The 27,512-nt window shown below is 48.5% G+C and overlaps 1 protein-coding gene across 4 annotated transcripts in view; it reads right to left on the bottom strand.

Annotated features, from left to right (window-relative positions):
- The window catches only part of PIEZO2 (piezo type mechanosensitive ion channel component 2), a 348,479-nt gene that overhangs the window by 58,686 nt on the left and 262,281 nt on the right, over nt 1-27,512 (bottom strand). For all 4 annotated transcript variants that reach the window (XM_036823700.1, XM_036823703.1, XM_036823702.1 and 1 more), the window contains 12 exons: nt 23,843-24,054; nt 22,113-22,273; nt 14,586-14,762; nt 14,168-14,293; nt 12,576-12,776; nt 11,790-11,994; nt 11,593-11,694; nt 10,368-10,533; nt 8,515-8,758; nt 6,232-6,328; nt 5,003-5,162; nt 971-1,060 (listed from right to left, as the gene is read on the bottom strand). In XM_036823700.1, the coding sequence (XP_036679595.1) occupies nt 971-1,060; nt 5,003-5,162; nt 6,232-6,328; nt 8,515-8,758; nt 10,368-10,533; nt 11,593-11,694; nt 11,790-11,994; nt 12,576-12,776; nt 14,168-14,293; nt 14,586-14,762; nt 22,113-22,273; nt 23,843-24,054 (1,941 nt within the window). The remainder of the gene's footprint in view (nt 1-970; nt 1,061-5,002; nt 5,163-6,231; nt 6,329-8,514; nt 8,759-10,367; nt 10,534-11,592; nt 11,695-11,789; nt 11,995-12,575; nt 12,777-14,167; nt 14,294-14,585; nt 14,763-22,112; nt 22,274-23,842; nt 24,055-27,512) is intronic.

The raw sequence follows: 27,512 nt of genomic DNA, 5'->3' as shown, positions 1-27,512 counted from the left end.
ATATAACTCATATCTTTGATTGTGAAAATAACCATGCCATGGGATAGTGTAATTTTTACTGGCAAATATTTTTGCACAGGGAAAGAAGCTGGGAAATGAGGTCAGGATGGAATGAAGTAGTCCTAGCAAACTCAGGGAATTTTCCTGGTGGGCTGACAGAGTATCTCCATTTTCTTAGAGAAAGTGGCTAGGTTTTGAATTCTATGGCCATCAGCTGTTAAACTTGGCCCCAAACATGTGAGGCACTAGCAATCCTCAGAGGTTCCACTTACTGCTAGAAATTTCACTCTAAGAAAATAATTATTTTCAGTGGGCTAATTAAAAAACTAAAGAAAGAATTCTCAGATCTCCTGGGTGGAGTCAGTCCATTACTTGAGTTCTCCAGAATGGTGTGGTGGGAAAGGAGGCCTTGAACTGGATACAGGGAAATTCGGGGTGTATTTCTAGTGCTGTCTCTGGTTAGTTGTGGATTTTAAGTCATCTATTATGTGGGTCATCAGTTTCTTCCCAAACAGACTGGATTACATTATGTCTAAAGATCCTTCCAAAGTAAGAACTCTGTATTTGTTCACTTAACCCACAGATACGATGGTCTTCAAGTGAGTATTACTGGGAACGACCCGGTCTCATTCATTAACTGTTTAATCTTTACCAATACTCAGGTAGAACTGTGAGTCCTAATTTAAAAATGGAGACTGGAATTCAGAGAATTCGACAGACCTGCCCAGGGCTCCAGAGTAAGCATCTGAACTAGGACCTGACATTGGTCTTGCCCATGGCGGTCCCCTTCCCCCCACCCCGATGCTCTCCTCCTTTGGACCATTTCCATTTCAGTCAACACCCAGAGCAAACACCTGGGCAGTTGTGAAAGTTACCACAAATGGATTCCTCAGGGCTTGGGGCTCCCTGGAAGCTGAGAGCTGGCAGAATGGGACCAGGCAAACCCCAAATAAAAGGAAAGCATCCTTACTGCCTCTTCAGCTGGTCCATTGACTTTTTCTCTTCCTCAATTCTTGCCTTTACAGCCTTTACAATCGTGGCCTGGAAAAGTTCAGCCCCCCTAAAAGAAAGTCAGAAACATGGAATAAATGGGCATTTTTATCGGTGTTACCCACCTTCCCCTGACAACGTTTACTAAGGGCTAGAAAAGATTTCTCTGGGGGCAGCTGCCTGGCTGGGAGTGGGAGCCCCTTCCCTGTGGATGGACACGCACCACCTCCTGCCTCCCCTGGGGGGAGGGGCTGCTTACAACCCTGCGGACAAGAGAAAAGAAAACGGTGTGTGTTTTCTGAGACTGTCAAGGCCTCTTCAAGCCTCTTCAAGCCTGTCCCCCTGACCTGCCCTCATTATGGTCGTCCCATGAGGGGGACATTTAAGGAGGGGTGAGTTCAGGTTCGTTTTCTACTCAGTAAGCAGGAAAGGGCGTGGAGCAAGCTGGGGCTTCGTGAGGGGAAATGCAATGGGATGCGCCGTCCAGCCCCTTCCCTTTGATTCTCCTCCTCCTGTCCTTTCATTCCCTTCTGTTCCTTCTCACTTTTCAAGCCACTTCCAGGTCCCCTAGAGCTCATCAACTTCTCAGTATCCTCAGCTCTGTCCCATTGGGGTCCATCCCATCAGCCTGGCAAATCCCAAGTCTGCGGGAGCCCGTTGGGATGTGGGTCCTGTGCTGCCTGATGACGGGGCGTCAGCGGTGCAGGAATGCAGGGTTGGGCAGAGGATCTGGCGAACCGCCCCCTCCCCCATGCCCCGCAAATTCTACTTTTCTACAGCGGCTGTTTCAAGCTCCTTACACTTTCCTCAAACTAGAATTCTGTCAAGGGCTTTTCACTCCTGGCAGACGACCCAGCTGCTTGCTTTCCAGAGAGAACAAAGTCACGAGGCAATGATTCTCAGCCTCCTGCCACCCACCCCGGATGCCCTTTCCTGCGGTGACGTGGAGGAGGTGACAGCCCACGCCAATGGCCAGTGCCTCCCCATCCGCAGCCTGAGGGGCCCCGGCCTTCCCTCTCGGCCCCTCTTCCTGCATCTCGACCTTCCCATCCCCACCGCATCCTGCCCACAGGCATGCAAACATGCTCAGGTCTGCTCATCTTAGAAAAAGAACCACGCACACCCCACGGGTTTCTACGCACGGCCTTGTATCACTGTCCCTGCAGTCAGATATCCTGCAGGCACTGTCCCCAAGCCGTCACCTCAACCTAAACTTGTTGGTGTTTGGCTCTGACCCCACCTGTCGAGGTCACTGATTTCAGCGTTCAGCCTTGTCTCTGTGTATCTTGTCTACTGAACTTCCGCTCTGAAGCGGCCGTCCTCGGGCCCACGCTCTCCCACTGGCTCAGACTCCCCACCCATCTCTGAGGTGTGACTGCTCCCCAGGGTCCTTGTCTCACCTCCACATTCTCTCCGGGCAGCTCCAATCACTCCACTGCCCCAACACCGTCTGCATATCGATGACCCTCAAGTCTCCTCACATCTCCAGACCCGCCCACTCAGCTGCCCAAGTGCTTCCCAATGGGCTGCGTGTGTTTCACAAGCTCACGAGACCCACAGCTCCACAGTCAGAGCCCATCTCCACTCCCGGCTGAGAGCTCCTCAGACCCTCTACCTTTGGGGCTGCCCCCCCCCACTACCTGCTGAGGCCAGAATCCTGGGCACAGCACCCTCCTCTCTTCCCTCCCCATCACCACCTCCCTGCCAACCAATCGATTTCCAGCTGTGCCAGTTTCACCTCTGAACTATCTTAATTTATCCCTTCCTGGTCCCGGCCATCATCTCCATCCTGGATCATCAGACCAGCCACCTAACTGGTCCCTTCGCCTATGGTCCTGCTTAGACCCCATCTGTCCTGCAGCCCACAAGCAGAGTGGGCTTCTGAAAAGCAAGTGCAGCCACTTCTAAAGTCATAAACGTGCTTCTAAGGCCCCTGATAATCTGACCTTGCCGCAGCTTATTTCTCTCCACTTACTGTCTTCATCTTCACCTATCTGTGTGTCAGCCACTCCGACCCCCCAGTAACCTCCCTCGGCTGCCTCCCTCCTGCACCTTCCTCCTCTCACTCCTGTTCATCCCTCAGGCTGTAGCTTGGAATGGAGGCTGCCTTGGTCCTGCCCCGTGGCTGGTTGCACACCTGCCTACCATCCCCAGGTGTCCGGATGCCTCCTGCATCACGTGCGTTCCCACCACCTGCCGCGGCTTGTGGACGGGTCCATCTCCCCGCCCGTCTGCAGGCTCTAGGAGGGCACGCAGGGCAAGCATCCACCTCCTCGTAACAGAGCAGGCGGCAACCGAGTGAATGAATGAATGTCTAGTCTTTGGAAGTTGCATTGTGAGTTCAGTGCTTATTAAGACATGGCTGTTTTTTGACAAGCACGAGCTGCACTCTGACCAAAGCCACCAGTTTCTATAACAGGAAGAATATGCTTTGTGAATAACTGCAACAACTTTGAGAAAAAGATGCTGGCTTACTATTATGTCCTGAGTGTCTAAGGACCGAATTTTAGGGGAAGGTGAGAAAGACGCATTTGCTAGCAAAAGGACTGGCTGCTACATTCAAGTAAATAAGGTTACTACTGGGATGAGACATTGTGTTCTGCTCTGCAAATGATGTCCTGGGTGTTAGGAAAACAACTGTAATGGTAAATTACTGTCCCTAAATGAAGTCAGCGTCCATCTACATGGTGAGAGCTGAGGGTGCAGCAAGCCTCCTCGGATTAAATGTAGGTGCCCGAAGGGTAAGCTGGGATGAAGTGAGAGAGTGGCATGGACATATATACACTACTAAATGTAAAATAGCTAGCTAGTGGGAAGCAGGCACATAGCACAGGGAGATCAGCTCAGTGCTTTGTGACCACCTAGAGGGGTGGGATAGGGAGGGTGGGAGGGAGATGCAAGAGGAAGGAGATATGGGGATATATGTATATGTATAGCTGATTCACTTTGTTATACAGCAGAAACTATCACACCATTGTGAAGCAATTATACTCCAATAAAGATGTTAAAAAAAAAATGTAGGTGCCCAACTGGGTTCTCATCCTATTTGGCTCCAAGTTAGTTAACAAAGGCTGGGAATTCTCAGCCTTTAAATGGACCTTTGAAATACACATTTTGCTTCTCCTGGCAGGAGAAGAAATAGGCTCTGGGAACACTGGTGGTATAGAAAGAGAATCAGAATGATCAATACTGGCAATTGATATGATACATGCTAGCATTTATAAGGTCGTTTAGCACCATGGGTCCCATGGGATCGAGGCAGGGCCAGGGTCTGAGAGACAGGCTCGCTCTTGGGGATCATGCAGCTGCCCTTTGACCCCCATCTCAATGGCATCCTCTTTAGTACCTAGTTCTCTTCCCAGTCTTTTCCCTAAACCTATACGATCCGGGGCAGAAAATGGAAAAAGGGGGAATCTAAGGAGAAAGTAATAATCAAACAGTGCCACTGGCCCAGAGAAGAAAAAAATCAGGTTGTTGGGGAAAAAGAGCCTGAAAGGAAGGGGATAAGGAAAGACAAATAGGAAGGGTTTAGGGTGAGGCTGGAGTAACACGTTCCTCTGTCTACGGTCTGAAAAATAGCAGATGATTATGTTTTTCTCTGTCTTCAGGAGTTTCTTCTTAAAAAGGAGGCGGCGGCGGGGGGGGGGTGGGGGTGGGGGGAGACGGACTAGACTCTGGACCGACGTGGCCTATGTTCCTGTTCTGACTGAGGCCAGAGGACCTACTCCAGTGATGAGGTCTGGACCGAGGGGCTCAGACAACCAGTCCATCTTTAACCTTCAAGGGTGTCCCAGTCCTCATAAGGTATGACTCCCTCCATAGACTTGCTTATTACTCTTCTGTTTTAGATCTTAAAGGCCTTGGGCTAAAGCCTTCTTGGATCAGTTTTCCTGGAAGGGATCTCTTAATTTCTTGTGGGTTCTACAAGCAAGCTCAGACAGGAATCAGAGTGCAATATCACTTCCCGACAGGTTTCTTAAGAGAAACCCCTTGATTCCTTGGCCTGACCCACCTCGAAGCCAGGATCTGTGAAGCTTTTATATCCGCCACGACGTGCAGGAAATAGTAACTCATGAAAACTCTTCTCTGCAGCAGGAGGAAGGCAAAGCATATGCTGTCCCAAATAATCCCCGCTTCCCCGCTGGGTAGTTTACACGAGGAATCATCATCAGCTGGGGCAAAAAAAAAAAAAGAAAAAGAAGAAAAAAATTAAAATTTACACCCATTTTCATTGTTATTTTATAAACTCTTGTGGCATGATCAGACTTGGGAAATCACACAGGTGTAACAGCAAACTTCCGATGCACTGAGTCCCTCTGAGTGGATTTATTCACAGTCAAGGGCACACATTTCAAATCCAGTATCAGCACTGATTCATAAGGCTGACCACAAAGTGAGCTCTTGATAATGTACGGCAGAGGATGGAAAGGGACCCCTCCCACCCAGTAAGGGCCATGGAGAAATAACATCTGCATGTCCCAATGCCAGAGGAAATCTCTGGTACAAAAAAGACACATGTTCTGGGAATGGGCTCCCCCAAAGGTAGCCAGGGGAGCAGGTACGGTCTATTGGAAGAAGGGGTGTCAACAGCACATCTGATCCTAAGTCAGAACAAACTCCAGTGCCTCCTCATCCTCTGCAAAGTGTAGCAAGGATTGGAAGGCAGAGTTGGGGGAGGGGTGTCATGTTCAAGGTCCCATCCTGGGTGCCAAGGAGGATGGAGGTGCTGTCCATGGTTCTGACGCAAGAGGCAGAGGGGCGGAAATGGAACTCCTGCCTCCGTCCAGGTGGGAATCTAACTCCAGACACCCTGTTGCTGCTCCCAACTGCCTTCCCACGGTGGAGGTTCTCTGAGCTTCAGAGGAGGGGGGGTCTGGAGGCAGAGCTACTTTGATGACCGAGATTCCAACCGCAGCAGCCACAGGTGTGTGTGGGCATCTGTGACCCTTCCCATCGTAACTCAAGGAAGTTCAAGGAGTTGCTAAAGGCCACACCTGCCCCCTAGACCTGCTTGGGGAGGGCGACAGGGATGTTTGTAGAAGAGGATGAGAGATGCGGTGGGGGGTGTGTGTCCTGAGCACAGATCCCCAGCGTGGCACAAGCCCACATCTCCGTGCAGACGCTGACTCACGTCCCTTCACCTCTCCCCTTCAGGGGCTTCGGCCCAGTTTTTAAATTAGAACAATACAACTGCCCTTCCTTCGTTGTCCTCTTGTTCCCAAATTTGCTTTTCATACTTACGCATTTTGTAGCCCTTGACTGTGCAGGCCAGGCTGAAAGCTTGGATCAACCAGCAACTATTTTGAACCAATTTTTCAATATAGCCGCATGCTCCTATCTGAAAAACGAAGGGGAAAGGCATATCCTGAAGCTCCGCACCCAGAGAAAAGGTTGATGTCTTGCAATCCCAACGCGTGCAAGAATTCCCAAAGTCCCAGTCTGGTGGTGGACGGGGCCCCAAATCCAGTCCCCACCGGGTAGAGCGCTTGATGTTTCACTTCCTGAGGGAGTTAAACTCAAGGAGCAAGGGGAGAACCCTGAACGTGATGCTTTCTGAACTTGCAAGCTCCTCTCTTCCCAAAGAGGAAATCTTAGACCATCGTAGGAACAAGCCCGACTCTGTGATGGCAAATGGGTGAGCACGGATCCAGGACTGGGATTTTGGCAGTTATTTTCTCACGAGTCAGACAGAGTCAGACATAGTAAACCTATGCTATTTGCCAGGAGATGATCACAAACATAAGCTGCCTGGTGTAGTTCCTAGAGCAGGAACAGAGTATGTGCTTTGAGCCAATTCTTTTTCAGCCAATTCTCTGAGTAAAGGAGACTTCTTTGTGGACTGTCACGTTGTTGTCTCATAACAGTGATTTCTTGTCACAGTTAAGTTCACATCCCAAGGGGGGAAAATAGCCTACTCCTCAGGGAATATCTTCCCCCCTCTGTCTCCCTGGACACCCCTGAATTCAAGTTTCTGATGGGTTCACATGGCAACGCCTCCAGGAAGCCTCTTCCCAACTTATCTAGGCCAGAAATTAGGCATTCTGCTTTGTATTGCTTTCTTAAAATATTGTGATAATGAGCATTAACAGAGTGTACTGTAATTATTTATAAGAAAGTCTATCTTCTCTTTTAGAATGTGAGTTCCTTAGGGGTAAAATCTGAGTACTATTCACCTCTAGTTCTTCAAGATATAAAACAGTGCCTAGCAAAGATCAGGTCTGCAAACAGGTTTAGAGAACGAATGAATGAACGAGTGGTTCTGCAGCCACACACTTTCCAGGAACAGTCATAGGGATCAGCCTCCAGCCGCAGATCTCTGCCCATCAGACCGGTTTTAGGATGAAAGGGTGACCTCCTGTCCTATCTCATCCCCTTTCCAACAACTCTCAACACCACCCCACAGGCAAACACACACTGCTGGGGTTGAATTGATGAATAAAAATCATTTTTACTATCAGCTAGAAACTTAGCATTCTAATGGACAGGACACAAAATAAATTCTTCAAATACATACTCCTGGTTACATAGACTTGGCTTCCCCAGACCTCTAAACACAGCAGTGCATGTGTCAAAATAAAAAAGTCAAATGCTTTCCAGTAGAATTGCCTGGTGAGCTCATCTGTAAGTACCAGGAAGGGGAGAAGCAGGAAATCGTACATCACTGTTCTTCTAATGCACTGTCAGTTACAGCCGGTGAGTAGCAGGCCCTGGGATTCACTTTAAGTTGCAGCTAGAGGTGGATTAACTCCTTCAGCTCATGAAAGGTCGTTGTTTAATTTCCTGACACAATAAATAGTTTAAAAGGTGTCTTTGTGGCCTAAAAGAATCCATGTGATTCTGGCATGACTCGTGGGCAGTTTATCTACGATGCGCCCTGGAACATGGATATTTAATAGAGAAGCAGCCAGGTTCTGTGGACGGGAGGTGTTTGTCTCAACCCTCCACTGTCTTAGCTGCTTTCTAGTCCAGACGCTGAAGCTCAGCCATAAAGCTTCCCCTGCATCCACCCTCACCTCAGGGCTTCATAAAGCAGCTGTGCCTTCAGGGGCCCATCCCTCCTCATCCCCACCCCAAGCGGTGCCATGGAGAACCGTGCTCATTCTATTTACACTTCCACAGCTCTTTCTAGGTAAAAGAGTTGCTTTTAGCCAATAGGATACAATTTTTGAAGACATCCCATGACTGATTCAACTCATAAAAGGGCCACACTGTAGCCCATCGCAGGAATGATCACTGATCGTTCCTCAGAAGGATGGATTTTAATTCATAAAATACATTTTAGGGTTTATTCCTATGAATACATATCCTCTTGTCCTTGAGAGGGTGGAAATGAGCAAAAAGGATTCTGCTTAATATGGTAAAACAACGAGTAATAAATGGTCATTTGAATTCTGAGTTTGCAAGCATCTTACCTGGGGCTTTTAAGAGAGCAGTGTGACAGGCCACGGGCTTTTAATAACCACTGAATGGATCGTTTACTCTGACGCTGAAACCACAAATGTGTTATACAGTGGAGCCACTTACCGACAGTATGTTTTTCATCGTGATCACAAAGATGTTGTATGCAATCAGCCAGTCCCAATACCGCAGGATGCTCTTGATGGGCTTCAGCAGCAAATCGCCCCCAAAGAGCAGGAAGTAGAAGCAGGCCACCAGGTAACCCATGCAGAAGATGCTGATCCTGGTCGTCCCGGTGATGAAGATGATGGTGAGCACGAACCAGAAGAGGTAGCTGAAGATGATCACTTTGGACATGTCCAGGTACGATCTGCAAAACAGAACCGAAAGACGACACAAACAACAACACAAATCAAGTCAGGAGATTCTAGTTGAGGAAGGAACAAATTCACACTGTCCTCCTGACTCTGTCTGGAGGCTCTGTCCAGGCCAGCCTGGGAGCTCTGTGTTCACCTCTCACTGATCACTGCCTGGTCCACAGGAAACCCTCACCCACTTAGTGATGGACAGAGTGGTACCTTGTGAAAACACCATATGCATGTTTATTTTCATCGAATTTGGGCCAAACTTCCCACAAGTGGCAACATTTTCTGCCTACTCCCTGAGCACTCAAAACCCTCTCTGTCTTTCTATAGGAGGCCGAGGAAATTCTAAGATACAGATGCCTCTTGGAGCAAGAGAACAGTTAAGAAGGGATTCCTTTCCATGAACTGGAAATTAATGGATTAAAACAAAGACAAAGGTTTTGCTAGAGGTGAAAATCTCTCCTCCAGATGAGAGGTAGTTCTGCCCAAGCAGACCCAGAGCTTCCAGGCTCTGTCCAACAGTTTCTCTGCAGCTCCCTCAGCTGACATGTGGGAGCCATTCTTCCACTATAACTCCCTGAAGGTGGCAGGTGCTCGGGCCTCCATCCTCCCGCAATGAAAGCAGTTGCCGCAGCTTCCCTGGCCTGGGCCATCAGCCCATCTGTATTCACTTAATTACAGCCTCTCAGTTTTGGAGGTTTTGCTTTGGTTGTTTCTCTTCCCAGATTTGGAAAGAAGCACGGAAGAACCAATTGTGGGTCAGATATTTGATAAAAGAGTAGTTATTTTGTGGGAGTTAACAAGTCATCTCTGATAAATATGTGCAACTGTCCAGCATCGTCAGGGAATAAGTTGTGCCTTAGAGGAACACTGTCACATAAGCGAACTTTTGAACTTTACTCTTCTTAGACTAAAACATTCAACACTTTTAAATGTTTCTATGATTTTTTCCTAAAATATATTACACTCATCCTTGATTTAACACACAGGAGAATGAATAAGATGTCGGTGTTTCTCAGCGTCCCAGGATCACACAGGTAATGTTAGTGACTCAGTCCAGGGATGAGATCTGAAAGCCCACAGGGCCTCCTGATGTGCGTGGCTTAAAGTCGGTGGAACTGGGCTGCTGGCGTGATTGTGAGTGTGTGTTTGCGCGTGCAACACGTGCGTGTTAGCGCACCGTATGTTTTCCACACATTTCCCTCCCCTGCCTGCAGCTGTTAATTCCTCCTGCAGGAGGCCCGGCCTCCGCTCCTCAGCCCTGACTTGCTTCAGGTTCAGAAATCATAAAACTAAGCTTGTGAGAAGGACACGGAAACACCAGTCAACACGTTCTGCGGAGGAGCCTCCGGGGCTCCTGGGCAGCAAGTGAGGCCCGGGGCTGTCCTGGGGTTCGGGGGCAGGTGCTTTCCAGAGCCGCCGAAGGCTGTCCACGGAGGATGGAGGAAAAGTGGGAGGCTCGGCTTCCAGACCACTGGGCCATCCTGCCCCATGATTCTTGCCTTTGGGGGTGCAATCAGCAGGTCAGCTCCCCGGGAAAGGCAGGGGGAGCTGGAGGCACGGATTCCGGGGATGCACCTTCCCAGGGGCTGTGCGCTCGGGCGGCCGCGTTACCTGCAGTGGATGAAGTCGGGGACGGGGTTGTGCTGGCTGAACGAGGCCGCGTCCAGGTTCATGCAGATCTCCACGTTGTCACCTGCCATGATCCGCACGGCGGCCTTGTTTTCGTCCTCGAAAATCTGCCGTTGTAGGGAGGCGCACAGAAGCAGCATGAAGTCATCTGGCAAGACAGACACGGGAACTGAAACCCCCTGCTCCCCCTCTGCATCTAGGGATGCGAGGAGGGGTCCCCACGGGGTACCAGTGGCTCCTCATCTGCTACCTGAGTTACGTCCTGAGAGTTCACTTCCTCCTGGATTCCAACCTCCCCCGCCCACCACGGGGACGCAGGAGGGACCACAGACGCTCCGGGGCTTCCGGGGGAGAGTCCCTGGACGCTGTCTGCTCGTCGGTGAGTGAAAGCAACAGGCGATGACTAGTCTTCACGAATCTCTTACACGACAATGTTTGTCTGCATTGATCTCCCCCTGAAGCTTTGAGGGGCCACTGAGCACTTTCCGTCATCTTTATCTCTTTACAAGCCGTAGATGCAGGCGTTCTGGCTTTCTTTGTCCTCTCCGTCCCCCTCTGCACTGCTAACCAGACTTACCAGAACATACAGGGCGTGGAGGCTGGTGAGAGCAGGTGAAGACGGCGGCCGACGGGGGCGGGTGGAGAGGACGGAGCTGCCCTCACGGCCGGCTGCCCAGAACAGTTCCCCCTCCCAGGGCCGTTGTCTTTAATCTACACCCACACGTGGGTGGGCAGCACCATACCTCCACCCCCTACGGTGGGAGCCCAGACCTTAACCTTTGGATGGTCACCCGCCCTTGGACGGGCTCGGGCTGCAGCCCCACTCAGGAGCATCTGTGGCCCGGCTGCGTCCTTCTGGCTACCCTAGCCCACCTGTAGGTGTATGTCTGCGGTGGCAGCAAGAAGCAAGCGATTTGCCCAGGACAAGGCCTCCCCCTGCAGTCCACCTTCTAGAAGGTGGGTGTGTACAGGTGTGTGGTGGTGGAGAGTGGGGTTGTGCATTGGTAAGTGAAATCATGAAAGCCAACATGGTGTTTCCGATGCTATGTCTTAACTCTGCAGATGTAACAGGGCCAGCAGAAGCCACTAGCAGCCTGGGATGCTGACGCATGGAGACAGCCTGTGACTGTACAGGGGGTAGGGGGGGCGCACGAACGCACCACCAGGAGAAGGACGAGCAAGTGGGAATCCCAACGGCCCCACTTACACACGAGGAACACGGGGTTGGGCCGCACGATGAAGTCTGGGAAGTACAGCCACTTGACGATGTTGTCGTTGAAGCTGGCGCCCTTGAACCTCCAGGGGTAATCTGCAGGGTGGAGGCGGGAGGAGCCGGGTCAGGGCGCCCCTCCGTGCCCTTGTCCCCACTGTCCCTGAGCAGGCTCCCGGCGGGGGGGCATTCACCTCGGCACGGGGCGGGAGGGATGCCGATGCAGATGAAGTACTGGAAGGTGATGATGCAGGCCAGGAAGCAGCAGTACTTGGGCCAGATCTCCGCGATGGCTTTCCTTCGGCGCCGGTACAAGACGGCAATCAACCAGCAGGCGTGAATCATGGCGTAGAAATCCATCCGCTGACCGATCACGTTAACTGACATGAGGAAACAGGTCTGTGTAAGGATGAAAAGAAGCAGAGAGTCGGCTTCGCGGGGAAGGGGAGTGGTGTCAGCGGCGCACCCCGAGCGGGCGGTGGAGACCTGCATTCCTGGGGCCGGGTCCCTGCAGGTGTTCACCTGCGCTGCCTCTTTGGGGGTGTTTGCATCATGGAGACAGAAAAACTAACCAGGTCACTGTCAATAAGAACCACTTCAAATGGTGGAGGGAATTACCTCTATGATCTCGCCATGAAACATCACTGTTCCAAGTACATTCTATCAAGGGCAGGCCTACCACACCATTCAGGTCAAAACAGTGCATTTTGGCTAAGGTTACGCATCCAGAAGGCACAAAACAGACATCCACACATCTGTAAGACCAGAGATCCCGAGAGGCCATGTCCACTGCCACAGAGCAGGGGACTGGCACCGGGTCCTGGAGACTTTCAACCAGGCCAGGCTAACCCTTCAGTTAGGCTCCTCCCGGATCCTGAGGAGACAGAGACGTGCCACAAAGCCCCAGTGGCCACCTGGCCGAAAGCAGCCACTGGAATTTTCACAGGAAAGAAAGAAAACAGGTCAGCAAGGAAACTGACCTCCAGACCAAACTTGTAGAAGAAGTAATTGATGAAATACTTGGCACAATTGACAAGTCCATCATCCAGGTGGAGTCTTGTAATGTCGTGAAAGATGGTTTTAGACACGGGGGCCGTGAGGTTGTTCCGACCGCGATAATACTCCTGATGGCGGTAGATGGTGACCTCAAAGGCCAGAATGGCCAGCATCAGGAGGTTGTTCTGGAAAGCAAGGAAACTGCATGTGACACCACGTGGTCATTTAAACAATCCCCACGAGATACCATCTCATTCCATTCTGGGTGTCTAAAAGAACAGTGCATGATCAAATCCCACCTCTATAAAATACAGTCTTGAATTCAATGCTCATTTTCCCTGTTTTATGGGAACAAGGGTGGAGTTATCTCCAATATGCAAATCAGGCTAATTTCCATGATAACAGGATCTGGAACCTCTACACCAAAGACAGGTGATGGTCATGCCTGTTCCTGAAAAAGTACACACTGAACCTGGAAGCCTTGTCCAGTTACCTTGGGAGGGTCGTCCAACCTTCTTTGCAACTAAAAGTGAGAAACTCTTGTACAGCATCCTACAAGGACCCCAGGAAACAGACTGAACTGCCGAGTGGGACTTGCATTAGAGGGGGGAGTTTTGAACACCTCTGAAAGCTGTCTAGAGAGAGCAGTAGGTGGAAAAATATGCTGATTATACCACAAAATAATAATAGTGATGATAACAATAATAATAAAATAGTTAACATTTATGTGCCAGACACTATTCTAATCCCCCTTTTCAAATATAAGTTTGTTTTATCTTTACAACAGCTCTTAATGGTAGACATCATTCATACATTACAAACGATATCTGCCACATGAGCAAAAAACTACAAAGCTACACCAAGAAAAATGAGATGCTTAGCGCACTTTCAAATTCTGGGAGTTGAGTACAAAGGTTTTAAGTGCATTGTCAGCATAATCCATCAAAGTAAAATGCCCAGATTATCCATCAGAATAAAATGTGAATAATCTGAACTTTATTGCTTTCCTTATGTTTGTTACAACTACTTGCAATCAAAATTTCCTTTTCAAAGATATGCTCTTTTTATTTGGCTACCTCTAAACATAATATATGCCCTTGGTTAAAATTTGTAGAATTTAGATAGCAAACATTTCTTGTGACGTGACACCTACTTCTCAGAAACGATCACTGCTGACCATTTGGTATAATTTACTCAGTATTTTTTCTTTGTGTCTAAAACACTTCATCCTATGAATGGTGTTTTGAAGTTTGCTTTTTTTTTTCAACGTTACAGTATATTTTGGACATCTTTCAGTGTCTGATAGTGTCAATCTACCTCTGTCTTTGAGTGGTTTTATAATGTTCCAGTGAATATACTTGTCATACGTTATTCAATCAATCTCAAACTACTCAATCGATTTCTTTTCAGCATAATGCAATACTGATTTTAATGTTCAGTCGTCTGTTTCAAAGGTGACTGCAAACACCATGTAAGAGGATGAGGCCCCTATCAAAGCTGAAGTTAGCGTCTCCCGGGAAAGGGCTCCAGACATTAACTTGGCAGACGCACAAACTTAGAGTGACGAAGGCTTTACCCTCAGGTAGACAAGCAAAGGAGAGGACTTCCTCAGGCCGACCCACTCTGCTGGGTCAATGGGGGCACTGTAAAGCAGAGACTTGTTCAGCTGCTGCAGGGGTATATTCGTTTGGTTTTCATTTGGCTGAAAAGAAGAGAAAGGGGAGTAAGAAATGGACCCATGGATTAGGAGAGTTCAGAGTAGTCTCCCTCTATGGTTGGAGGGAGAGAAGACCCACTTCACGGGGGAAATCTCAGCATCAGAAGAGACGGGGGGCCAGGATGCCTCCAACCTGCTGAGCTGATGAAGGCCAGACAGGATGTGCTGGGGATGTGTGTCCCCCAGTATCTGCCTCCCTTCCCTGAAGGCCAGGCAAGGAGACACACCCCCGGCCCCCCCGCCCCCCCGCCCCGCCAACCCCGTGTCTGAGGCTCACCAAGGAACAGTTGACAGAAAAGTTCTCAGGCTTAATGGTCTGCAGCTGGTACAACATTTTGCAGACAATGATCACACATGTCCACACAGTGCAGACGCTTGAAGCCAGGCGGCGGAGCTTGGTGTACGGCAGAGCAAAAGCCCAAGAAATCAAAAATACATAGTTGAACAGAGACACCTGAAAACAGAAAATCAGAAATGGGGACAAAAATACGTAACATGGCACAACATCTACAAAACCTGGCAACCTGATTGATCCTGTTCCGCTGAGTTCAGCAAAGGCTGATTGAGCTCCTTGCACGGGCAAGGCATGGCCCTGAGTGTTAAGACACATGTCTTGTAGGCAGACAGGTGTATAACCAGGTGATGTCAAATAACGTAGCAGCGGGAAACTACACGGGTGAACAGGCTCCTGTGAGAACACCCACAGGGGGTCCTTGGCCCAATCTGGAGCTTCAGGAACATCTCCTGGCAGAGATGATTCCTGAGCTGTGCCTTGAAGGATGCAGGAAGTCAGCCAGGCCAGGAAAGGTGAGAAGTGCATTCCAGGTAAAGGACGTACAAGCAAAGGCAGCAAAGCATGAAGTAGCATGACAGGAGCAGGTGACCCCAAACAGCTGGAGATTTCGGACTCAACAGCGGTGAACAGCAGCAGAAAGGGAGGCTGGACATGCATCTGGGAGCCACGTTTTGATGGACCCTTTACAACCATGTACATGAACCCCTCCTGCAGAAAGCAGAGAGTGCTGAAGGGCTTTCCACTGGGAAACCCTAGGGAAATATTGCATTTTATTTAGATAGTGTAGCTGAGGAATGCAGGTGCATCAGTGGGGTTGCGCCAGAGGTCAGGGGACCAGCTCACACCCACTGCAGTTGTCCAGCAGAACAATGACAAGGGCCCAAACTGGGGTAGTGGGGCAGAGAGGGGGAGGAGTCGGGGGTCTGAGGCAGGAAGTAAAATTAGCAGGATTTGAAGACTGACTGGCTTAGAGCGGTTTGGGGGGCGAGGGAGGAAGTGTGGGAGATGCTTCCCAGCTTCAGGCTTGGGAGCCAGAGCCCTGAGAGGATGGCAGTCCCCAACCGAGACAGGATCTGGGGTGGGCGCAGGTGTAAAGCAGGAAGGCAATGACTTCAACTTGCTTTGAGACCGTGAGTGTGTTTTTCCATCAGGTAAGATGCCCACTCATTTCTAACCGTTCTTCAGAGCTTGCAGTTCATTGAACAGTACAGAAGCACTGCCATCTTATTCAGTCATGGAAAATCCTCACTTATTCTGAATATCATTAAAATAATATCTGACTATTGTTACACTGATATCATAGAAACATTTAGTATGATCGGGTAGAAATAACCACAAGCATGCAATTGATAAAACTGAACAGGCACCAAGTGCCAAGCACTCAGAGAGGTATGGTTACCTGTTGGGCTTACAAAGCTATAAAACAAGAAGTGTGGAGACGCCAAGACAGTATTAATTCTGCAGTTTGTTACCTGCGACCCTTCTACTTAACTACTTGTCACTGTCCAAGGCATGGAACGTCTCTGAGAGTTAAGTGCTGAAATAGTACGGCAGTAGGAGCCGCTTACAGAATTGAGGATGAAAGAAATACTGTCCAAGGAAGTGCCCTGTAAACTACAGGCACAAACATAACAAATAACAAAAGTTACATTTTAGCAAGATATTCTGACTGGCCGGCCGACTCCTCCTCCTCCGTCATCAGCAAGTGTCCTGCTAATTGGGGTGCTAAGAAGCAAATCCTACTAAAGCTCCCATAAAATTAAGTCTCTTGGTTATTTCTTTTATTATGTATTTAAGGCACTGGGTACAAAAACAGTACGATGAATTGACATAGGACTTCTAATCTTTTGAGTGATAGAAAAAGATAAGATGATATCTTTTATTAATTAGGTTAACTAGGTTAATTAACAAATTAGGTTCATGGTCATACATCCCATGCGGCTCCCTGCCCTCAAGAAACACTACCTCAAGGTAGTGCAAGTGAGAACTGCAACAAACAGCCATGACACCGCGACGGCGGGGGTGCGCTGAGCCGAATTGTGGGTGTTGATCACACTGCTGAACATCTAATCCAGGGTTAGGGAAGATGGCCCAGAGGGCGTTAGATCTAAACTGAGGCCGGGGGGTACCAACAGGAGCTGGCCAGGCAGAGGAATTGCAGGTGTCAGGCCACACAGGCGAGGGGAGCGTGGGGTGACCATCCTCGGGGCCACAGGTGGTCCATCTTGAGAGCAGTGGGCTCTGAGTCCATTCAGAGGACTCGGCAGCCCACCCGGCGGTTCAAATGTCTAGGACAGGAAATGGTGAAGTGGTCCAGGGCCAGATCACGTGACGGTGAGGATGAGAGAGAGCTTTGAAAGTTTTCGAGAAGAGGATGAACACGATCCTAGTTACAGGCTGGAAAGAAGACCCTGGCCACACAATGGAATACGTGTTGGAAGGAGAAAGGATTAGAGCAATTTTGGGAATTGGTCAGAGGATAGTTGCCTTTCATATCCACGGGCTCCCCATCCTGGGGTACAGAGGGCCAGCTGTAATCTCAAAGGGGGCTGAGGGAAAGGTGGCGGGCTCAGCTGTAGAGATATTTCGTGGAAGGGGCTTTGGGACACTCAAGAATGAGGTCCTGTCCAGTTGTCCCTTGGAGATACGGGTCTGGAGTTTAAAGAGAGGACAGGTTTGAAGGTACAGATGTCCGTTCATTGTATGGAGATGACACATGGAGCACAGGAGCTCCTGACACAGCTGCCGAAAGTCTGGAGTCAGTAGAGGGGGCTGCGGACGGAGCCTGCAGGCCCCTGAGAGAAGCTGGTGGGGAGAGGGGAAGGGGACCATGAGTGAGACAGAGGGAAGGCCAGGAAAGTGTTCGGATTTGGAAAACAACGGCGGGGAGAGCTTCAAGGATAAGGAAATGGTCACCAGGATCCAATGACCTGGAGAATCAAGTTAAATAAGGACTGAAAAGCTCTGTCACGCGGGTATTTTTGTTTCTTATCAGGTTACAAACAGGAAAACGGGGAGTCAGAGAAGTGTGGTGCTTCATTCAATGCAATCATGGTTGACAAAGGTCTCCTCATGTCCCCGATGATAAGAATCTCATGGAACATACATTTTTAGAAAATGACAGATATCTAGGCCCCCACCAATATCCAATGAGTCAGAATTTCTAGGGAAGGGCTTCCCTGGTGGCGCAGTGGTTGAGAATCTGCCTGCTAATGCAGGGGACACGGGTTCGAGCCCTGGTCTGGGAAGATCCCACATGCCGCGGAGCAACTAGGCCCGTGAGCCACAACTACTGAGCCTGCGCGTCTGGAGCCTGTGCTCCGCAACAAGAGAGGCCGTGATAGTGAGAGGCCCGCGCACCGCGATGAAGAGTGGCCCCCGCTTGCCGCAACTAGAGAAAGCCCTCGCGCAGAAACGAAGACCCAACACAGCCAAAAATAAATATAAAAAATAAATAAATAAATAAATACATAAGCTAGCCTTGCCCATTTCTGTCTTAAAAAAAAAAAAAAGAATTTCTAGGGAAATAGCTGGTCATCCATGCTGCTTCAATGTCACCTCCATGGGGCCACCTTGGCATGACATCTCCCTCCTGAGCAGCCAGAGGCTCCTCCCCCATCAGCAGTGACGGTGACTTTGGTTTTATTTACCAGCCGCTACCGTCAGACTGCAAGCTGAGGGAGGAAACGTGTCTGCCATGCTTTTGCGTCAGCACCTAGCACCATATAACCATTCAATTTATTGTAATTTACTGTAAGTACATAATAAAGGCTAAATGCATGCTTAGTGAGAGTGAAAATAATAATAATGATGAAGCATCAACTGATATCTGGGGAAAATCTCAAACTTGCAAAGTTATTGTATTTACTTCCTTCAGTCAGTAAACATTTATGGAGCTTCTACACTGGCCAGGCCCTGTGGGACATGCTAAAGATACTTGAAGAAATGAGGACTGGCCCCTCCCCCAGGAATAACTTGATCTCACAGAGCTCACTAGGAACCTTTTGAAATTAGCACAGCTGTGTATAAAACAAGAAGACAATGGTATATGTATTTTAAAAATCTAGGTCTTTCCAAAATGGTGTCACTCTGAGTAAGAGATGCAGAAGGGTTTCTGTAATGAATTCTTTCCCATGGTCTCTTCCTCCTCAGACGTCCATGAAGATAACCTCGGGAAAGTTTAATATTTGTGGGAGAAATGGCCCCGAAAGCTTGTGAAAACCAGCACCCTTGCTGGTGGCCTTGGATAAAGATGGTTTGAATGCGAAGCATGTGTGTGGCCACATCTCTTGAAGATTTCACTGGGGATGTGGACTTTGTTCTCATCTTGCCATTTACTGATGGGCTGTTTTTGAGAAAGGATTTTTTTGTACTAATCAAAATTAATAAGCTACGGACAGCAAATATACACAGCAAAGGTCATTGCTGACGGACTGCTCCTGTGGGCATGAGTGAAGCCTTCAAAGCAGAAGAGGCCCCTGCGGGCGGAGGTGAGCACCTCAGAATGCACAAGCCCGGAGAGGCCGTTCTCAGGTGAGCGGTGCCCCCAGATGGTGCAAAATTCCGCCACATCCACGCTGGGCTGGCACATGGCTCCTTATGAGAACTACGTGCAAGAGGCAGCGTCAATCTCTCCTCCCACCTGTAGTCAGTGTAGAGAGATGTTAAATCCAAGCATCATGAGGCACCATGTTGGTGCAGGTCAGTGTGACACTGCAAAACGAGGTTCTGGCCAAACGTGTACAAATTTCCAAACAATCGATGGGAAACCATGTAGAGATCTGCCAATGGGTCCAGGAGGACACAAATGGGTCAAGACGGTGAAGATGACAGGAGGGAACATGAAGAGGATTCTCTGTAGGGCGGTGCTTCTGTCTGTCCCTCGACCCTGAGAGGATGAGGGTAAGGAGGAGATGCCAATTCTCTACCAAAGTCCTGAGGGAGGTGCTCCAAGCAGGACCCCTCAGCAGTCTCAGTGTGTGCACCTTGGAGTTGGTGACAGGGTTGGGGCACAGGCATTGAGGTCACACTTGGGCACAGGTGTCCAATATCACCCGGAAAACCCAGCAGCAAGGAGAGAGAGGATGCTTTGGTGACAGTGCGGGGTCATTGCTTCATTGGGACCCATGTCCAGAGGCAGAGAGGGGACCTCGTGCCTACTGCCCCAGGGCTGTTGTGGGCATGCACGTGGGGCTGTTCGAGCACAGCTCAGGGGGGCGCCCACAAGGCTGTGGGTCCAGGAGGAGTGCGTGCTGGAAACCACGGGCTGGATGACGGCCCCAGAGATGCAGCTGGAGCCATCGCAGAGGAGCCTCCGGGAGGAAAAGGGTAGATTTGATCATCCTCAGCCCAGTGTGAGGCCATCCTAGGACAGTACAAGTCAAATCAGAATACCCCGCATCCCCGCCACCCCTGCCCAAGTCCACAACACCAGTCAGTTCATTGGAGCAGGGAGGCGGTGAGGGAGGTGAGTGTGAGAAAGAAAGAAGCAGCTGGAAGAGGACATGTTTCCACTGGGTGAGGGACCACAGTTTGCTTCTCCTCTGTGGCTAGACAACTCTGATTAACGAACTGAGATCTTGCTTGCTATTCAAGGTAACTACAGGGTTTTCCGTTATCTGAGGATGATCAGAATGTGTCTTGCATTCGGGGCACAGAGAAAAGTTCAGTTGTTCTTATAATTATGCCTCGTGTTCTGATGGCTCAGTGCACCCATGACATTAATAAGAATCAGCTGTGAACACGGTGATGGTGCCCAGGGACCAAGTCAGTGCAGAGAGGGGAGGCCTCAGAGTCACTGACACCCAGGACCTTGTGGTGACTCACCCTTCAGGTGGGGTGACCTCCCCAGACACACCTGGGGGTCAAACCATCCTACAGCACCAGGATTCCAGCAGTGCCAGCAGTGGGAGGGGAAGAATGTCTCTGATTCATGAGTCTCTTAACGTGTTTTAAAGTTATAGGTGAGAGAGATGGGATCAGGAATGAAAATTTTGGAAGTCTGTGCAATATGTGAATTGTAAGGGAGGAACTGGTCGCATGCCACCAAAGGCCGTTTTTCTAACGGTACAACAGGGTGAAGAGACCGTAATCCTTTATTTACTTGACAGCCTATTAATAACGCATTCTCAAGACTCATTAGGATGATTTAAAATTATATGTATATATGTCTGCTTTTCATTTAGGATTTACGAGAAAGTGGTGTCATTTAACCCTCTCTTTCTTTCTCCTTCTGGACTCTCCAGGATGGATTCAGAGAGTGGGTCTTCCATGCCCTACTCACACTAATTTCTCTTTCATTGAATGCCCACTCCCATCATTCAACTGTCTCACGATGCCCCCACACCAACTCTGCCACACATCAGAAATCATCCGCACACCAGACTTGGTTAATTCAGAAATGGACTTGGTTCATTTTTTAGCCACACACTTCCTCTGATTCTTTTTCATTGCTCTTTAATATTCCGACCCTCAAATTCTGTCTGAATTGGTCAATTCACCTGTAAAGTTAAAATGCTTTAACTTTATTCTCAATTAATATACATATTAGGCTAAATTTTACTTCTAATCAATGTATAGACTTGGTTACTTAACGATGGAGCATGTGTCATTTTCTGCCACAAATCTCACCAGGACAGTGGTTCCTGTTTTGTTCCCACCTGGCCCTGATTACCCATCCACTTCAGATGGTTTGTATGAAAAGGGAGAAAGTCCCAGTTTAGACTGGAGAGCTCACATTAAGGTTTACCCCTTAGTCACCTACTCGTGAAATATTTGGGGTTCAAAGTACTGTAGTTGTAATATTATATTGTTACTTAACTTTTTAAAAATTATAGGCAGTCTTTCCTGACCTAATTTTTAGAGGGCAAAGACTCTTTGAGTTGTCACCAACTCAAAAAGAGTCCAGGGAAATTAGAAATACATGAAAGTTATCTGTTGAAGAAATTGAAAGAAAGCTAACTTCTCAGAGTAAACACCAAATCATTGTTGGCTGAATGATGACTCTTCTCTTTTCAGGTAAGAAAACAGAAGTGCCATTACAATGTTGAAAGACTTTGTGCTTCATCTCAGAAACTCCAATCATGAACAAGGTGAGCTCTACAAAAGATTCTATCAAATTTTGGAACCTGCGTTTCCTTGGTAGCATGCACCGGAATGTTATTGTTTTCCCCCAAAGAGAATTTATGGAGGTAGATTCCCACGCACGTAGTGGAGAAAAGCATCCTGTCTCATACCCTTCACTAAAAACTAGATGAAAATCAGGAACCTCTGTGATAGGACCACACTGATGAGGGACTAAGCCAGGGGCTCCTTCTGCCCTGAGATTGCTCCCTCTTCTCAGAACAGCTGTCCTGTGGTTTTCTGTGTGTCAAGTGTATGTGCCTGTCTCAGAACTTGGTGTCCTGACGTCGTGGGAAATCACCCTTAAAAAATCAGGGACAGTTGACAAAGGAAAGTGGCGACGGGCCCTGGTTCGGTTTGGCCTGAGGATAAACAGGCGTCACTTGCCTCTTTCACGGACACCCAGATGATGTAGGAGGAGACGATCTTGATGATGTGAAGCTCCAGGATCCACCACAGGAACGTCTGCAGCTGGTGGAAGCACTCCAGGAACTTCAGGAACAGCACCGTGAGGCGGTCAATCACCAGGTGCCACTTGTTCCTCAGATCTGCAGGGCAGGGAATGTGCCCGAGGGCACGAAAAGGGCTTGTGTGTGCCATTACGGTTGAAAGCCTACCTTGTATCATTCCCATGGGAACGAGAAGCTGCAAAATCAGAGTAGTGGATGAATTCTATCTAAGACACCCCGATCTGGAGGAAGGTGGCCCAAGAATCCCATGTCCGGTGATGACTTCGATGTCACACGCCAAGAATGAATGAGGGACAGGTTGCTTTCACCCACCTTTTCATTAAATTTGTGCAAAAAAGAATTTTGACCTTGTTTACTCTTAGGGCTGAACTATGATTCTTTGATTTCCCCCAAATATTAAGTAGCTGAGCTCTCTCTTCATGACATTTTTGTCTTGCCAAAACAGTGGTTCCTTAAGCGCCAGTCTCCTTGCCGGGGCTTAACGAGGGGGTGGGCAGAGCCCAGCAGCCGCCCTGGACGAGCCCACCCCTGTCACAGCGGAGGATGGACCTGAGAGGCTGAGGTCACAGTTCACCAAGTGCGGCGCTCAGACTCATTCCAGTCATAATTTGGAATCAAATTCGTCATTTTCGACCTTCCACCTTGTGCTAGGGAATAACATTTTGCAGACTGGGGTCATGCTTCTGCCTAGCAGGTCTGTCCCGGTTAACCTGAACACAAGTCCTCACAGGACTGTTTCACGCAATCAGCCTGTCCCCGCCTTTGCAGACAGAAGCTCACGGGCCCAGGCAGATAAGACCCAGGGTCTCTGTACGTAGCTTCCTGACCTGGCTGGGGTGGTTGCAACAGGTAAGGTACTTGGTTCTGAAAGTTTAAGGAAGGTTTTAGTTATTGTGAAAATGTTTATTTACAGAGCGACTCAGGTGACAGTCACTACAAGACTGAGGTCACACCTGGGCACAGTTTCGAGGCTTCAGGGGCAAGTAAAGAGGGAGCAGGTGAACAGCCGCAGCCCAGTTTTTGGTGAGATGTTACTGTAAAGCTCAAACCTGCCTTTAAGTATAAAATAGAACCTAGTCCTGAGCCCTTTGTCCCCAGAGCTTGGTTTCCTTCACCTGTGGAAGGCACATCCCTCAGATATGGAGGGAGCATTTCTGGGCCTCTCTTAGGGTTTCTGCGACGAGTGGGCGAAGGGGCCAGTCTGTGGGGAGCTTGTCTTTGGGAGGAATCTTCCTCCTGGTGCTGCCTTTTATTTTCTACTTTGTAAAGCACAGAGCACCAGGAAAGACAAGGGCAGCATCTCAGCATCACAGCCTCAGAATGTCACCCCCCAAAGGCTATGCTCTCTGGTTCCTCCATGCTTCCTGGGAACTAACAGACTAAACGAAACTGGGCAGGACCCTGCAGGACCCAGACAACCAGCCATCTGCCATCTTCCTCTAAGTCAGAATTACAAGGAAATCACTGGAGCAATTGGAACAGGAAAGCTAGGACTACAGCAACCAAAAGACCACACCCTGGTCTCTAGTTCACTGCCTGGGTCGAGTGTAGACTCATTTTATTCACTTGGAGCAAGTCAGTGTTTCACTCCCTCCGTCTGGGAGCCGGCATCTTCTGAGCAGCTCCTGGGGCGGGCGGGCGGCTTACCTGACGTCTCTTCCTCCTCCTCGTCCTCCTCCTCCTCCTCCTCGTCCTCTTCCTCACTCTCCTTGCCGAGCTCACCCTTCTTGGCCTTTGCAGGGCATCCCCCCGGCTTCTCCTCCCCAGGTCCTGCCAGCTGCTTGACTTCCACCACCTCCAAGCTGGCGGTTGCCTTCATCATGGCGAGGTCCGGAAGGCTTCCCTCGGGGTGGGCCAGTCTGTGGGCAGAGAGCAGCCGAATCAGGGGAGGGAAGGGTGCCGGGGGATGCGAGTGAGGGGCCCGTGAAGGAGGATAAACAAAACGGAAGTCACTACACAGCCTGGCATGTGGGCTTGTTAGCATCTGGTCGCTTTTTATTTTTTAAAGCTCTTTCTAAAAACGAACTGTAAACTCAGGTTTGGTTAGCTCTTCCAATTCAGGTTCTAGTGATGAGTTGGTCACGAGAGCTATCGACACCTAAACTTGACATTTTTCCCACAGGAGAAAATGGTCAGAGTTTAGGATGGAGAAGCATGAAATGGCATTGTGTAGAGCAAGCATTTCATGGCTTCACAGGGGGACTTACTCATTTTGGTAGATTGGTAATTTTTTCTTGATGCTGCTCAAAGTAATTGAAATAGAAAGGAAAAAAAAGGAGATGAGAACAGAAGAATTATAAGGAAAGTCAGAGATCACACATCATGCTATACGTCATCCACTATTGCATTCCTGTACGCCGGGTGCAGGGGGCCCTAACGCCAAGTGCATTCCAGCATGGCAGAAGCAGCGAGCTTTGACTGGGAACCCTGTGCCTGGCAACTGATCTGAGAGTGGACGGGACTGCAGTGGTAAAGGACAGAATGCAGGAACTGCTGAGGCAAATCAGATCATGCTTTTTTAGTAACACAGCAAACTATCCCCCAGGAGTCAAGTCATTCACATTTTAAGGAGGGATTTTTAAATTCTTAAATAACGTGTAACGTCAGTCAACCTTTGCATAGACCAATCCCATTCTGCCATCATCTGAAGCATATGCAGCGGGTGTTAATGCTTTTGGGGGTAAGAAACCTGCATCACGCCCCATCCTTGGGCACCAGGTGAGCTGCTAGACCAGCTCTCCTGAGAAGACATGCATGAGCCTGGATGAGGGAGCTGAGCCTCCCTGAGCTCGTGGGAGCTGCCGCCTCACCGAGCCCAGCAGACTCTCGGGCGGTCCAGCTTATTTTGTGGTGGATAATAACGAGTACGATCTTTCTCCTCAATTTTTTAAAAAAGTACATCTTTTTATTCATATTCAAATGAATGTTTGAAGGAACATTTGTGGGCAATAGATATTAGGAAAAGGTCTATTGGAATTACACATAGTCCTCTCCATTTGCAATAATTAATCTATACATTTCAGCCCGGCTGTAACAGGATGGACACTTAATAATGTTATTGTATCTGTACCGTTGTGGGTTCTGAGTCAATTATTTCACCTCTCTGGAATTTACTTGTTTTTTGTTTTTTACAAAATGAGGAAGTTTGGCTACATAAAAATCTAAGCTCACATGCAACTTGTTGGTTTTATGTTTAAAACACCTGTGATATTGGATAACTGGTCATGAATCTGCATTGTCCTTAGACTGTTAGAGAGGTTCTCCTGCAAAAGTAATTCTTTTTAACAGGGTGTCAAGTAGGTAAATTACAGAGTGTCAGAAACGAATTGTTAATTTAATGAACAAAGAACGTTCTGAGGATGGTGGAAGAAACTGTGCAGATATACACTTGCTTATTTTCTTAAGGTAGACAATTCACCCTCCACCTTTGGGGAAGTTCCCCATTCTTGAAACTGTAGTTCCACATCTCCTACACCAGCTCCATGCATCAACTCTCAGGGTACTTCTTTTCTGTCCCTGCTTCATCAGGACTCTATGTATTAAAGGGTATCAAGGTGAAAGCCAGGTGCTACACAAATGTCAATGTTTCTATGTCCTCTTCAGGGCAAGCAGGGGGTTGCATTTTACAAGTGAGAAGACACTTTCACAGTGACAGAAATTTGTGGATTTTACTGTGGAAGTATGACCACGTCTATCATCTACCTCAGCACTGCCATGACTTGATACTGAAAAGAAAACAACTTTCCAGTAATGAGTGCCATTTATAGAGGGAAACTCCCAGAGATGCGGCTGTTTCTGCAGTTGCCACCACGGCTACGTAACAAAAAGCCCTCCAGCCACGAGACCCCCAAAGTGCTGTCCAGATTGAGGGGAGATTATTGAACGAAGGAATCACAGAAGAACATCAGACAAAACCTCTTGGAAGTAAGTCCGGAAGATCTACTTCTGGAAACTTGTCAGTTACAGAAGACCTGGGACCTGATGGAGCTGGGGGTGTCGGGGAAAGGGGAGAGAGTTCCTGTGTCTAATGCTGCTACCTCCCCTCTGACATCATCCTCGTGAGGAAACAGTGACACTGATGCCCTCTGGAGCAGCCTGACCTCCGAGCTTGTAACACAGGGCCAACAAAAAAAAAAAAAAGAAGAAGAAAGAAAGAAAAGACAAAAGGGGAAGTGTGTATCAGGCTATCATTTACCAGCCTAGGCGTTTGCCAACTGAAATTTCACTGAGAAAATTTGCGTGCATAAAATGAGTACAGATGAAAGTATTTTCAATGCATGGTTGGAGTTTCTATTTTAAAAAGACACTTGTGTGAATCCTTCCGACTTTCATTTTTTTCTCATTTTTCTCATAGCATTTTTTTTGAGGCAATCCAGAACAGTGTTAAAAGCATGCTTTTTGGAATCAGAACAACTTAGATTCAAGCCTCAACTAGACATCTTACTAGCGAGAGGACTTGGCAAAGTTCCTTACCATGTCTTTTATTTTTTTTTAAAATTTTTATTGAAATATAGTTGATTTACAATGTTGCGTTAGACTCAGGTGTACAACAAAGTTATTCAATTATACATGTATATATATATATACACATTGGGTTGGCCAAACAGTTCATTGGGGTTTTTCCAATGTTACTGAAAAACCCGAACGAACTGTTTGGCCAACCCAGTATATATTTGCCGTGTCTTTTAAATCTCAGTTTGCTGATCTGTGAAATGGAATAACAGTGCCTACTTCCTGGGATGTTGTGAAAATGGAGGTGATTTCCGTTAAGTGCTTAACACGGTGCTTAGTACACAGGAACATTTTTAGAGTAAAGAACCATCTGCTAATGACAGATTTGCATATACTTTTTGATAATCCGCATCATCAATTCATGCTAAGGAAGAGGCAGAATCAGGACACACTTTCGTGTGGGACCACATAGCACAAGATGCTGGGGTGGGCGCTCAATTTGGACTCTAATTCTGTCATCAGCATATTCCTTAATGGCTTGTGTGTTAAAATGGCCATTCAGAGAACAGTGCAAACGTTTCTCCCTTGAGAATCTGTCTCCGATAGTCTCAATGCCCAAGGCCTCTTATGGCCACCATCACCTCCCTCCACCATGTGGCCAGACCGGGTGGGTTGCTGCAGGGCTGCGGTCCGACTGCCCAGGGCAGGGTCGAGGCAGAACTGGCTGCCCCTTTGCTGTCATGGATTGCTGTATCGATTCCCCAGGAAAGACTGTGTACCTTAACTTAGGTATGTGCCCCCCCCAACTAATTTTAAAAAGGGATCCTGATTTTTCAAAGACTAAATTAAAAACCACCCTCTAGTG

The sequence above is a fragment of the Balaenoptera musculus genome, chromosome 14 (assembly GCF_009873245.2).
Source record: "Balaenoptera musculus isolate JJ_BM4_2016_0621 chromosome 14, mBalMus1.pri.v3, whole genome shotgun sequence".
Classification (NCBI taxonomy): domain Eukaryota; kingdom Metazoa; phylum Chordata; class Mammalia; order Artiodactyla; family Balaenopteridae; genus Balaenoptera; species Balaenoptera musculus.
This window is presented reverse-complemented; position numbering and strand designations above follow the sequence as displayed.